This window comes from Aethalodelphis obliquidens, unplaced genomic scaffold, assembly GCF_003676395.1.
Source record: "Aethalodelphis obliquidens isolate GAN/ISIS:26980383/991018 unplaced genomic scaffold, ASM367639v1 scaffold40, whole genome shotgun sequence".
Classification (NCBI taxonomy): domain Eukaryota; kingdom Metazoa; phylum Chordata; class Mammalia; order Artiodactyla; family Delphinidae; genus Aethalodelphis; species Aethalodelphis obliquidens.
Genome location: NW_020837984.1, coordinates 2,163,960 through 2,178,218, shown reverse-complemented (window position 1 = coordinate 2,178,218; position 14,259 = coordinate 2,163,960). Strand labels below are relative to the sequence as shown.

The 14,259-nt window shown below is 38.0% G+C and overlaps 1 protein-coding gene and 1 long non-coding RNA gene across 12 annotated transcripts in view; one reads left to right on the top strand and one right to left on the bottom strand.

The window, feature by feature from the left end:
- The window catches only part of EFEMP1 (EGF-like fibulin extracellular matrix protein 1), a 68,258-nt gene extending 63,743 nt beyond the window's left edge, over window positions 1–4,515 (top strand). For all 11 annotated transcript variants that reach the window (XM_027131716.1, XM_027131715.1, XM_027131719.1 and 8 more), the window contains one exon: window positions 3,880–4,515. In XM_027131716.1, the coding sequence (XP_026987517.1) occupies window positions 3,880–4,041 (162 nt within the window). In that variant the 3' untranslated portion in view covers window positions 4,042–4,515. The remainder of the gene's footprint in view (window positions 1–3,879) is intronic.
- LOC113633532 (uncharacterized) overlaps window positions 1–14,259 on the bottom strand; it is a 193,435-nt gene that overhangs the window by 30,423 nt on the left and 148,753 nt on the right. The window lies entirely within an intron of this gene.

The window sequence follows — 14,259 nt, the reverse complement described above, 5'->3', positions numbered from 1 at the left end:
AAAATTTTTCCACTGAAATTCCACTTGCGCAGAGGGCATTTAATCATAAGACTCCATCAGCAGGCCTTAATTAAGCATCTATTATATACTCAGCTTCATGCTAGGTGCATGTAATACACAGTTCCTTACTTCAAAGAGCTTTAAATATTACTTTGTGGCATAGTTAACATCTATGAAAAAAGCAGAGGACAAATTTGTGTTTAACTCCATGCTCCAAGACATCAAAGAATTAACGTGGGCTGCAATAGTCAAAGAATGTTTCTTGAGAAACATGAGGCTGGACCTTATCCTTGAAAGGATCTGTGGGATATAGGATTTTATTTATATTCCTTTTGGGACAATACTGAGAAAATCTTCTTCCCTAGAAAAGGGAACATATTAGAAAGAAGTAATACATGAAATTAAAGGTAGAATACCATCCTCCACCCACATTGACCAATATCTATCCTTCCTTACTGAGACTTATTTTTCTTCACAGCCCTTATCACCACCTTGCATAGTATTTATTTGTCTGTGTCACCTACTACCTACTAGAATGTGAGTGTAATAAACAGAGACATTACCTGTCTGTTCACTCTTGTATGCACAGCACATAGAATGAATGGTACCTGGCACATTGCAGGTGCTCAAAAAATATTTTTAAATGAATACATTAATTCAATCAACATCTTCAAGGTATCACTGTTACCTATAAGAGGCAAGCACCATGCTAGGTTCTAGAGACATAGCAGTGAATAAAACCAAGCCAATTCCTGCCACAGTGGGGCTTATAGTTGAGACATCAAACAAGTGTTCACAAGTATGCTGAGAGTTACAACTGAGCACTGCAGATTGTTCATGAGTACACCACAAGTTAACCCCTAACCAAGGCAGCAGTGGTCTGGGAGATTCCTGGAAGAAGTAGATTTAAGCTGAAGACTAGCAAAAAAAGACTAGCAAATGGAAGGAATAAAAAGCAGACAAGTTGATCTGGAACTCCAGGTGCTACAGGCAGAGTGGCTTGAGAGGGACCTGGAGAGATGAGCAGGGCCTAGATCACACAATGCCTGACAGACCATACTAAGGGTTTCAAGTAGAGGAGTTGCTATCAGAGTCTCATGTTAAAAATGATACCTGGCTGCACTGTAGAGCCTGGATTGGAGTGGAGCAAGAATGGAAATGGAGAGACCAATCAGTAGCTCAAAAGATGGGGGACTAGTGTGGTAGCCAGTGAATCCAAAAGAAGTGGACAGATTTATGAAGATATAGGAGGAAGGACATGGCTTGGTAACCCATTTGCTATGGGGAGGTGGAGGAGAAGGAAGCGTCAAGGATAACCTCCAAGTTTCTGTCTTGAGCACAGTAAATGGTGGTACCATTTACTGAGATAAGGAAGAAGGAGCCAGTGGAGAGAGGAAGGTGAGGAGTTCAGTTTGGACATACTGAGTCCTGGTCACCATGAGACATCCAAGTAAAGATGAGTAGAGAATTGGATACGTGGGCTTGGAATTCATAATATAGACTTTTAAGTCACTGGCAGATATGTGATAATTGAAGCCATGGCTATGGATGAGATCACTCAGGCAGAGTATGTAGGAAGTCGGTGAGATCACTCAGATCTGGGCACTATTATAGTCATCCATTACCTCAGCCTACAGTTCTCTGGCCATCTCATCCCCCATGACCTTCAGCTTCATGTCACTCTGCCACCACCCCATGGCCACATGCTGGACTTTGTTATCATGCAGAACAGTTCCACATCATCATCTTAGTCTCAGGTGACCCCCTCAGTGACTGATTCTCTTTCCTCTTTTTCATGCCCTCACTCCCACTCTATCTGCTCTTCACCCTCACAGTGATACTAATCCTCTGACCCCTCACCCACCATTTTCTTCCATGCCATCAACTTCTTGGTGGACCCTTGAACTACTCTGTCACCAACACCTCAATTCCCTGTCCAACAACTCTAGATCAATTACGTAATCCACATCTATTTTCACACCCAGCTTGTCAGCACAGATTGGTAATACTATAAATCTCCAACTTCAGATGTGTCCTCAACAATCCTATTACTTTCTTTTATTTCTTCTCTTCAGCCACTGATCGCAAATGTCCCCATATTCTTTAAGTTCTTATACCCTTCATTTTCAGTAGGTGACCTCATCTCCTACTCTTCTGAAACCACTGAAACCAACAGGCATAAATTACTTGAACTTCCCATCCCATCCCTTGCAAACTTAAGTCCATGTGTTCCCCTTCTAACCTTCTCCTTTAAATTTTCCAAAGACAAGGTTTCACTTCTATCAATCAAGGCCAACCCACCACCTGTATTCTTCACTCCATTTCCTCTGGAACCTTGTTCTATCAAACTCTAATATACCTCCTACATATTTAACTTGTTTTCCCTCTAGATGTTGCCTCCTCTCTCTCTTCTCCCTTCCTAGCCAAGGTTCTTAAAGCACAGTCTGTAATCACAGTCTCTATTTTCTTATTTCCTAGTTACACTTCTGTCTTCTATTCCCACTACCCTACTGAAATTGCTCTGGAAAAAAGCCACCAACAGCATCTGTACTGCTATATTCAGAGGCATTTTTCAGTTCCAGTCACCCTCATCCTCCCCTGCTGTATTGAACACTGCTTGCCATTCATCTGTTTACCACTTAATTATCTATTTCTTCTCAGCTTCCTTCAATAGCTTCTCTTCTGCCCATTCCTTAAATGTTAGCCTCTCACAGACCCAGTCTTATCACATATATGTTCTCTTCCTTGGTTTAATGTCCACCTGTTGACGTGACTGCTAAATCCTAATCCACTGTTTCTATCCCTGCTCTCCTCTTGGCATTCAGATTCACACATCTACCTGCCTGCCTGTCCAAACTCATCTCCCTGCGCTCTCCAGCACCCATCGTATTGTTCATCAAAGTGAAACTGCATCCAGTTCTCCAGAACATCCTTCTTTACAAAACTCCCACTTATTCTGGGTGACTGTCCTCAGGCATTCAAAGGCCTTCCCTCAATGCTTCAGGGTCCCTCTGTTTTTCTCTGTGAATACACACCTCTGTGTATCTTCATATATACCCTGCATATCCCTGTATATCTTAGCATTTGCCATATTCTATTGAAATTAACTACTTACATGCCTCTTCACCTACTAGAATGTAGACATATCCACAATGTTGAGAACTGAAAGATGACAAATTTGTTTATCAGTTCAAAAAAATTATCAGATTCTCACATGAACTCCAGTCTCTATAAAGGCTAGAACTACTCAATAAAAGTGAAGAGAAACATTAACAGAGAGGGATGAGTAGAAAACAAAGAACTATCAAAAGAAAGCAGGTCCCTGTATCTGGAACTAATGACTATGTGTGGATAAGGGATAAGATCCAGAAGGATTAGAACCAAGAAGGGACTAAGTAATGACTTTAATCCTACCTCAAAATTCTTCACTTGGGCTTCCCTGGTGGCACAGTGGTTAAGAATCCGCCTGCCAATGCAGGGGACATGGGTTGGAGCCCCGGTCCCGGAAGATCCCGCATGCTGCGGAGCAGCTAAGCCTGTGCACCACAACTACTGAGCCTGCGCTCTAGAGGCCGTGAGCCACAACTACTGAGCCCGCGTGCCACAACTACTGAAGCCCACACACCTAGAGCCCATGCTCCACAACAAGAGAAGCCACTGCAATGAGAAGCCTGCGCACGGCAACGAAAGAGTAGCCCCCACTCGCCACAGCTAGAGAAAGCCCACACGCAGCAATGAAGACCCAACGCAGCCAAAAATAAATAAATAAATTTTAAAAAATTCTTCCCCTAATTCTTATAGGAAGTGTATTCACAAATAATAGAAACTGCAATACAAGAAAAATTATTCTCTCACTCCCTCTTTTTTCTTTTATTTTAGCAAACAAGTCCTGTAAGTGCAATGCTTGTGCTGGTGAAGTCGCTATCAGGACCAAGAGAATATATAGTGGACCTGGAGATGCTGACAGTCAACAGTATGGGAACCTTCCGCACCAGCTCAGTGTTAAGACTGACAATAATAGTGGGACCATTTTCATTTTAGTCTTTTAAAAGAGTCCACTATAGGCATTTAAATCAGCCAAAGAATATTGTTATCTTAAAGCACTATTTTATTTATAGACATATCTAGTACATCTACATCTATATACTGTACACTCACCAATAATTCAAACAATTACACCATGGTATAAAGTGGGCATTTAATCTGTAAAGATTCAAAGTTTGTCTTTATTACTGTATGTAAATTAGACATTAATCCACTAAACTGGTCTTCTTCAAGAGAGCTAAGCATACTCTTTCCGGTGAAACTTGGATTCTTTTCTGTAAAAGTGGGACCAAGCAATGATTGTCTTCTGTGGTGCTTGAGGAAACTTACTATAGCTCCACTGATAGTCTCATAAGGAGGCAGCCATCATAACATTGAACAGCATGCAAGTTCAAGAATGAGTTTTTTAACTGCTTGTAAGAAAATGGAAAAAGTCAATAAAGATATATTTCTTTAGAAAATGAGGATCTATCATACTTGTGTTGGTTTTTATTTTCATGATCAGTCTAAATGTAGTTGTTTATTACATAGCAGTAAATCATTATCACATAGTATAGTGGTTTCTATAAGATATTTTAAATTTTGTCAGAAATTTTTGTTATGAATGTAAAAAAGCACAATAATCAAAATTCCCCAAATGAATAAGATATCCCCTAGAAAATCATTATATTGAGAAATCTATGGGGAGGAGGTGAGAAACAAATTCTTTCTAAACCACTTTGGAGTTGACCTGAAGAAGAAAACTCGGTGTACTAGTCAGTTTGAGTTGCTATAACAAAATATTATAGACTGGGCGGCTTATAAACAACAGAAATTTATTTCTTACAGTCTGGAGGGTGGAAATCCAAGATCAGGTTGCCAGCATGGTCAGGTTCTGATGAGAACTCTCTTCTAGGTTGCAGACTCATATCCTCACATGCAGAAAGAGAGCAAGAGAACTAATCCCATTCATGAGGGCTCCACCCTCATGACCTAAGTACTTCCCCAAGGCCTCAGGTTCTAATACTATCACATTGGGAGTTAGGACTTCAACATATGAATTTTGGGAGAACACAAACATTCAGTCCGTAACACTCAATAAATGTAATAACATTCCTGAATTCAGGACTTCCACAAAATGTGTAGCAAAATGAAGAAAAGTTATTTTTCTGAAAAAGTTTTGATTTCTGAATAAAATTAAAACCCTAAAACTTCACTAACGTATAACTAAAATTTCTCATCTTTATATTTGTTGCTCACAGAGTAAAGAAATGGTGATGGTTCTTATTCTTGGCATCCAGATTGACAATGAACTAAGTCAAATTACCCTCCCTCCTAACTCTATGAAAACATTTTATACCTTCTTGTTTGTTTAAAATGTAACTGCTTCACTTTGATGTATTATATTTTTAAATAAAAATAAGTATTCTTTTAGAGGTTTTTTTCTGTGTAGCTAATAACAGCCAATATAATTTTTGTGTCCAGGAAAAATATTATCTGTAGCTGCCAGAGCAAAAACAACTATTTGCTTCTTTAAAAAGAAACAATCTAAAGTTGAGGAAACAAAAGACTGTTAAAATCATTCCACAAAAATATATGCAGTCAATTTTTCTCTTACATCCAATTTCAAAGCACATATGAATAACCAGATAACCTTGCCACAGAAACAAATGTTCCTCAAAGAGTTGACAAAATGTGCAGTAATTGTCAAAAAGAAAGTTCACCAAGAGACCAAGGAACAAAACATAAATTTCTTATGTGAATAGGGCACGGGATGGGCTTTTAAAGGATACAGGGGCATTGGAACAGTGATGAGAGAACAGGTGTAACCAGGAGTCAGACAAGGAAGCAGAGTAAACAACCAGCCACAACACAGCAGGACTGTTGCGTATGTTGTCACCCTGTCCACATGATTACTTATAGTCCATGTAAATTCAGGTTTGATCTAAACTTTTCCATTCTTAATCAATATACTGATTTTCCTACATATAGACACAGTTTTCAAGTCAGAGCTGGGAAAGATAAGAGTAAAAAAAAAAATGCCTAAGACCTTACAACAGATTTTTTACTCTTAAGCAAGAAGGCAGAGTCTTATCTGTACCTCCACAGAGGATTGTAGGAGAAACAGGAATCTCTATGAAATATTTATGCATAAGTCCTAACCCTCCACCCCCACCTCTAAACATATATATAATTATAGAAGTATATATAATCTATATATTAAGAAACATAGATTACATATAGATTATATATACTTCTATAATAATATATTCTATAAATAATTTATATATTATAATTTATATAACTTAAATATAATCTATGATAAAATAATAATATATTTTATATATATTTTTGGACCTACAGAAGTCATTAACTGCAAAAAAGATGGTTTCCCTTTCATCCCAAAGCTTAGTCCTATTCACAAATCATAAAGACATGAAAAGGGTTGATAAACTAGTGTCACTGATGCAATCCCTTTTCTTTTTTTAATTGTAAAATACACATAAAATTGACCATTTTAGGGCTGCCTTGGTGGCGCGGTGGTTGGGAGTCCGCCTGCCGATGTAGGGGACACGGGTTCATGCCCCGGTCCGGGAGGATCCCACATGCCGCGGAGAGGCTGGGCCCGTGAGCCATGGCCGCTGAGCCTGCGCGTCCGGAGCCTGTGCTCCGCAACGGGAGAGGCCACAACAGTGAGAGGCCCGCGTACCAGAAAAAAAAAAGAAAAAAAAATTGACCATTTTAAAGTGTACAAATCAGATTGCAATGTTATGCAAATATCACTAATATCTAGTTCCATAACATTTTCGTCACTCAAAAATAAATCCCATACCCATTAGCAGTCACTCCTCATTCCCCCCTCCCACAAGTTCTGGTGTTACCACTAATCTACTTTCTGTCTTTATGAATTTGCCTGTTCTAGACGCTTCATACAACTAGAATAATACAGTAAGTGGCCTTTTGTTTTTGGCTTCTTTCACTTAATATAATGTCTTCAAAATTCAGCCATGTTGTAGCATGTACCAGACTTCATTCCTTTTTATGACTGAATAATATTCCATTGTATAAATATACCACATTTGTTTATCCATTCATCAGTGGATAGACTATAGTTGATAGGTTGTTTCCACCTGCAATTTCGTTTTATCTGACTATTCATCTACTAATTCCTAGACTATTCATAGATTAGGAATATAATCCTAGACTATTAGACATTATTAGACTATTATTAGACTATTAGACTGTTACATGTCTATCCTAGACATATAGATTCCTAGACTATTCATCTACTAATTTTACAGCCTAAATCACCCATTTTTAATTTCATTTTTAACTAAAATGAACAGCAAGTGAAAAATCATTTTTCATTCACAGAAGCAAAGTCCTCGAAAGAACTTTGAAAAGCTAACACATGAGTTCCTTTACAGGTACAACTGTCCTCAGTAAACATAAAAATCTCATGCGCTCTTTAAATGTAATTTGAAATTCAAAATAAAGTAAATATCATCACTGAAAACAAACCAAAGCAGTAAGACAAAGCTGTGCTTTGTTTTCAAACTACACATGACTCCCTCCTCCCCTCCTCCATGAGAATCACTGATGTAAACCAGCTCCCATAGATGAGAATTATGAAAATAATTCATCATCAGAATCATAATTATTCAGCAGCAAACTTCATTGAGCAACTTCTATGGTAATTTCTTCCAACATCTAACAGCCTGATGAAGCATAGAAGAACCAGGGTTCTAGTCTCACTTCTAACCTTAACTAGCTGTGAGACTTAGCTTTTTTGGGACCTTGGTTTCTTTATCCGTAAAACTGGGATATTGAAACAAGGTGTTTTTCCAGCTTTAAAAACTGTACCTATTCCCTATGCCAGAGCTGTACTAAGAGAAAAGGTGACTCTATTTGCCAAACTTTTTAAAGCATTTGAGTATTTTTGTATGTAGTGGCTGTTGGGAAGCACTGGGCATTGGTGAAAAAGAAAACTATAGTTCCTACCCCAAAACAGGTCTTCAAAATGAGGGTTCGCTATTGGGGACAAGGACATGAGAAATAACCCAATTTAGCTATAAATTTTTTGAATTACAATTCAAAATAAATATTTTTACTATTCACTGTTAAATCGTGCATGTTTTACTCCTTTCCACTGATTCTAACTGAAGTATTATTTCTCATGTTAAACTGAAAGTCATTTTACATTGTTTCACTAGCAAAAAAAAGTCCAGCCATGGGTTCCTCCACTTCCAAACATGCTTCCAGGAAATTCACATGTTCCTACTCAGTAAGCCTCAATAATGAGGACTGAACTAGTCATTTCCATCACTTCACCATTCCAGTGCCCATACCTGGATTCTCAAACTTCATGCTCTCTGACTGGACAGTGTTGTTTTCTGACAGCAGTTAGGAAAGACCTCTTGGTTTTTAAGACTTCTCAGAAAGGAGAATACCTTCACTTCAGCTGCCAAATTTCCCTCATAAATAGCTTTTTTTTTTGACAGCTTGCAATCTCCATCCCCTCTAAACTTAAAATCAACCATTACATATGCTTCCTTTTAATAATAATAGGATTCTAAACTTAGATGCCACCTGGTCAAACCATGTTATTAAGACTTGCTCAAGGTCACAGTTTGTTGAGCAAGATCCCTGTGCCTTGAATGAAGGTCTTATGACTTAGATTAGGGCTCTTTTCATTGGCCATGCTCCAAATTTCAGCAACAACAAGCAATCCCCTTCCTTCCAAGGCTTCTTCCTGCAGTGCCCACCCCAAATTGTGGACCAGCTTTGCTCGTTGTCATGACTAGTTGTCACCACTGCTGTTAACTGCAGTCGGATTGAAAAAGCACAGATATCAACTTGATTCTGATTTACTCTGTTAAACTTTAGCTCATTTGTTCTCTTTAAAAACTCCAGAGAGGTGGAAATAATTGTGTTACACAAAATACTCCTGAACTCTAGAAACTGAAATTCAAGGACCGATCATGTAGACCTTACGATACTTGAGAGGATAGCAATTTCTAAAAGAAAAAAAAGCCTATTCCTAAAGATACAAACAGAGATCTCTCTATGGGGGAGCTTTGAGAGCAACAGTAAAGATGCAATGGGGCTAGCATTATCCTTGTTCAAAAGTTAGACCAAAAGGCTTAAAGAGTCCTTCCTTCCATAAGATCAGTGAAAGGTAAGGGGTTAATGAAAGATTACTGCCAATCTTGACATTGGTTAATATGCATTAGGTGATTACTGAAGGAACAAACAATGAACATCATTACCTCATCTCCTAAAGGATTCTTGCTTTAGAGGCTTGAAATAAGATAAGAGATACCACATTTTATTAACAACTCAGCCCTCAATGGGGCTTTTGGTTCTTTCAAAATGTTTAAGTTAAAATGACCTCCCCCCACAAATTAGGGTTTTTTATTGTGATTAAAAATATATAAATATTGGAGGGTGGAAATCACCTACAAACCAATCCCCATTTTTATCTAAAAAATTGTAGTCATCTCTACCACTCTGCCTCTACAAGGAAGGTGTTTTAGTGAATCTAAATGATGGAAATAGAAAGATTGTTCAATACCCTACGACCACCTGAACACAACCCAATGGGATTATTATTTGGGAGGAAGCTTCACAAATACAAGTTTATTGTTGAACCTTGTTTCCACAATGCAAGCAGTTGCTTATGTTTTGAATAGCCATATATGCTTCTAACTTTCTAACTCTTCTTTTAAAATATAGAACAGCTGCTGGTCTGCTCATATGTTACGCATAAGAAGCCCACAAGGGACAAAGCCTTCCATTAATATGTCGAATTATTTTTAACACATTTATATTTCTATCCTGAATCATCATCTCAGAAAGATGGCAAGTTTCCATCTTCCCAGCTGGGGGGAGCACCTGCAAAATGCAAGCACAAACTGTGACACATCTGGTACCAAAAAACCAATCTTGTTTCATCTGGCCAGCAGACTGAAATATCAAGATCGTTGAACAGAAACAAGGCAAAAAGTTAACTGCCATTTATATGTAGTCAACACAGATGTCTAGTTAAGCTGTTTATATTGTAAGCGCATGTGTATGTTAACGGAGCACAGACCCCTTTAATAAGCCAGAGTTGGAATATAAACGCAAGAGAATTTTAAAGACCTGAATGCAATAATTCAGTTCTTTTTTATCTTCCCATAGAAAGATAAATTAGTTTCATCCAAATCTCAGCACTCTTTTTAAACAGATGCATATAACACGAATAAATAATTTTGTTGCATAGCTCCAAACTGTTTATTTATTTCCTTTAAAACTGTATTCTATCTTTTTGTATCTTAATATTTAGATTGTTTCTTTAAGTGGTAAATTACTTGCACATGACTTAAACCAGGTGTCCTGGTTTCTGTTGCCTCAAAAGAAGACCCTGTAACAGAACTTAGTGTTGGTAGTTTGACAGGTTAACTTAGGAAGCACAGGTGAGAAACTAGGGAAAGTGAGTCAGGGAAGGGAGAGATGCCAATCAATGAGTGAGTTAATGAGTGGGTCACTTCTGTGGGCAAACTAGCACTTAGTATCTTTGGGGATCCTCTGAGAAATAGTGTGGAACTCACCTCAAAAGCATCCCACCAGAAGCCGCCTAGACTGGGCTGTTTATCTGCAACTCCCATCCCTGTGGTGAGGGTCGGCTCCTGGGCCACTAATGCCACACCCACTTATAACTACCTGCAGGTGGGTGAGCTTCCTGGCACTGGAGAAAGCCCTCAGGCAGAGGAGAAGAGAAACAGAGGCTTGATAGGGGAGCTTGTCAGTGAGCTAGAAACTCCTACTGCAACCCCCAGTAAGCTTCTGTTGCTGAGGGGATGTCTGGTGGGTAGCAATATCCACACTGCTTGGAGTCTGACAACAGAAGCACATGTAACTGGCCTGATGGCTTCATACCTCATGAGTCTTTCCTTAACCTTTTTCTGTTGGCTCTACCTTTTTTTTCCCCTCTCTTCCTTTCTGTAGAGAAAACTCTAGTCTTCTCCTCTGTGTATCACTCACTTAGCAAATCAGGCACCAAACATGTCCATTCGATGCAAAGACACATAAGACATTACATAAAGTGGTATTGTATACTTAACACCATGAGCCTATCTAATTCCAGAGCACATCACAAGTCCAACTACAGAGTATTATATAAAATTGGTTGCCCTTCAAAGATGAATTTTCAAGGAACCTAGTGAAGCTAAAACTTCAAGGCCCTTGCCTTGCACCAGTCCTTTCCAAGGCCCTGAAGGGACCCTACAATGTGTTCACAGTGTCATATTATTTTTGTAAAATTTGAAAAAGTAATACATTTTAGCTGGATGGGTTAGTATTGATCTTTCCTCTTAGGTTCCACCCTTCACACTTCTCCTCATGTTAGGTAGCACTGGGACGGTCACAAGGATTTTTGGGAATCCAGCCCAGGAAATTGAGTTAGGAGGGTACATTTAATTTGGCCTTAGTGGAATATACCTATATAGTTCACAGTCACTTCTATGTATGTTTAATTCCAGTTCCTGTCTGGTGTAGGAATAGCTTCTAAAAATATTCCTACCACCTTCTGTGTTGATTTTACCTGACAGCATGCACTGAGTTTCAAGGCCAGGGGTCCTATCACAATTTAATGTGTCCTACAGTATCCAGCACCAGAGTAGGTAGTAGAAGAAAAGCAAGTCTTGAAATATGCAGAGCCAGAAGCTAATCTATGGAATATTCTCCCAATCACCAGAGGTGTAAAATGAAAAGCAGAGGATTTGGTTTTTATTCAATGCCTTTTCAAGAATATATTTAATTATGTAGCATAGGCAATTATAAATGCACCATACCATGAAAATATTTTTCATATATTTCTATAAGAACTCACTAGAAATTATTCTGACAATGAGAAGTGAATTATAACCCCCAAAACTCTGTTTCAGATAATACCAAAAACTGTAATTAATTGAGACGAAGAAATACATTTCAAATAGAAGTAATGAATAGACTCTTGTGTTGATCAAATTAACGAAAAGGAATGAATCATGTGAACACACTGGGAAGGAATTTAAGTGTCCTGCTACTTTGATATGAACACTAACACCAGTAAAGAAAACATAAAATTGTAATTTTACTACCACAACAAGGGCACTGTCAACTCACTAGTTAGTGTGGCCATTTCAAAGGGTGTTTAGCATTAGTCCCTGCATGAGAAAACTTAGAGTGATTTAGAGTTGTAATATCTTATGTGATAAAAACTTGATAGAGGTTTCCCAAATTTGACAACAATTCTAAAAATTTGTATATCATTGCCAAAATGGCTTGTGAAACCAAAGAAGCCTTTCTGTAAACTGTCAATTTAACATTTTTTCTCAACCATTCTAGAAGATAGAGTTATCTTTCTATTGTCTCTGTAAGAAAGGACCTACTGTATAGCACAGGGAACTCTGCTCAATACTCTATAATAACCTAAATGGGAAAAGAACTTGAAAAAGAATAAATACATGTATACGTATAACTGAATCACTTTGCCATTCACCTGAAACTAACACAACATTGTTAATCAACTATACTCTAATATAAAATAAAAAGTAATAAAAAAGAAATGATGTTACAAAATTATTGCCATAGGCAATCAAACAGCATGCTTCCAAAAAAATGTAGGGGAAAAATTATTACAAAGGAGTTCCTGGCAGCTAATTAATAAAAAATATTATTTTCCCAGACTGTGATATTTGCTGTCAGCTTTTAAAATTTGTGATTTATTTGTGATTTCTTTTGCTATTCTAAATAAGAATTCACTTTTGTGTCTAATTTTGCATTTATAATTTTGTATTCTTTCCCTTAAAGTGAGCTTCTAAATATATATAAGTTTTGCTCAAAACCTGGATACATCCCTAATTGCATGAAGTCACCCTGTGCCTTGCATATATGGGGCTTTTGTGAAATTAGACAAGGACATTTAATCTGGGCCTTGGAATATTTGAATAGGCAGGGAAAAAAGGTATAGGAGATGACCCTTTATTTCAAACTTAACACCACAATGTACAGGCATCAATTAATCTTGTTAATAACAATTGTGTATTTAAGAGTTGCTAATTTCTGACTCAAGCTCAAAAGTTCAAAAGTATATTTCAACCTCTGGCCTCTATTAGATGTGTTCTTGTAGTGATTCAACATTCTGTTCCCCCTGTTTGTCTCTTAGCAGCAATTATCTGCCTTTATTTCCTAATCTGGTGATTAGCCATTAAACATTCACTGGGAATCCACTATGCACAGGGCACTGTGCTAAGTACTAAGGGAGCAAAGGTAAATATGACATAATCCCTGGCCTCAAAGAACTTACAATATGATTAGAAAATTAAACACAATAAATTTGGGTTCAATTTGTTTTAAGTAGTCACTATTTATTGAGCACCTATATTTATTGAGGTGCTTTCAGTCCATTATCTCATTCCTCATATTCATCCAATGAAGAAGGAATTTTTAGCTCCATTTTACTGGTGAAGAAGCAGATTCAATGACTTGCTTAGGGTCAAATATCAAGCAGGGGCAGGACCATGACTGGAAACAAGACCCATCTGTCTCTAGAGCCTTAATATGTTCTAAGGGGAGCACAGCTGAGAGCATTTAACCCTGCCTGGGAGATATCAGAGAAGGCTGGGCTGATCTTAAAGGTGGAATAGGGTTTGTCCCAGTAAAAAAAAGGGTATTCCAGCAGAGGGGAATTTACACACAAAGGTAAGGAAGTAAAACACAACAAGGGACATGTCAAGAAACCTCATAAATCTTGTAGTTCCTAACTTAACAAGATCCTGACTCCTAATACTAAACAATGTGGTAACAAATCTCACTCCATCCATCAGTTTTTTCATTTCCCCAAACTTTCTTTCTTTCTTTACTTCTCTCCTTATTTTATTCTTTCCACAAGCATGGATATGATGGCTGTTTAAACACCCTTCCTGCATTTAATGAACTTAGTTTATTGGGGGAAACAAATTAATTAAATAATCCCACAAACAAATGTAAAATTGCAATTATGACAGAAGCTACCAAAAAGGCAGGTGGTGCTCCAAGAGCCTATAATAGGAGGAAATCAAATGACCTACCATGGCATCCCTTGAAAAATGTCTCTAGAGATAAGCTCTTGAAGATGAGTAGGAGGTAACTGAATAAAAAGGGAGGGAAGGGCTTCCCTGGTGGCGCGGTGGTTGAGAGTCCGCCTGCCGATGCAGGGGACACAGGTTCGTG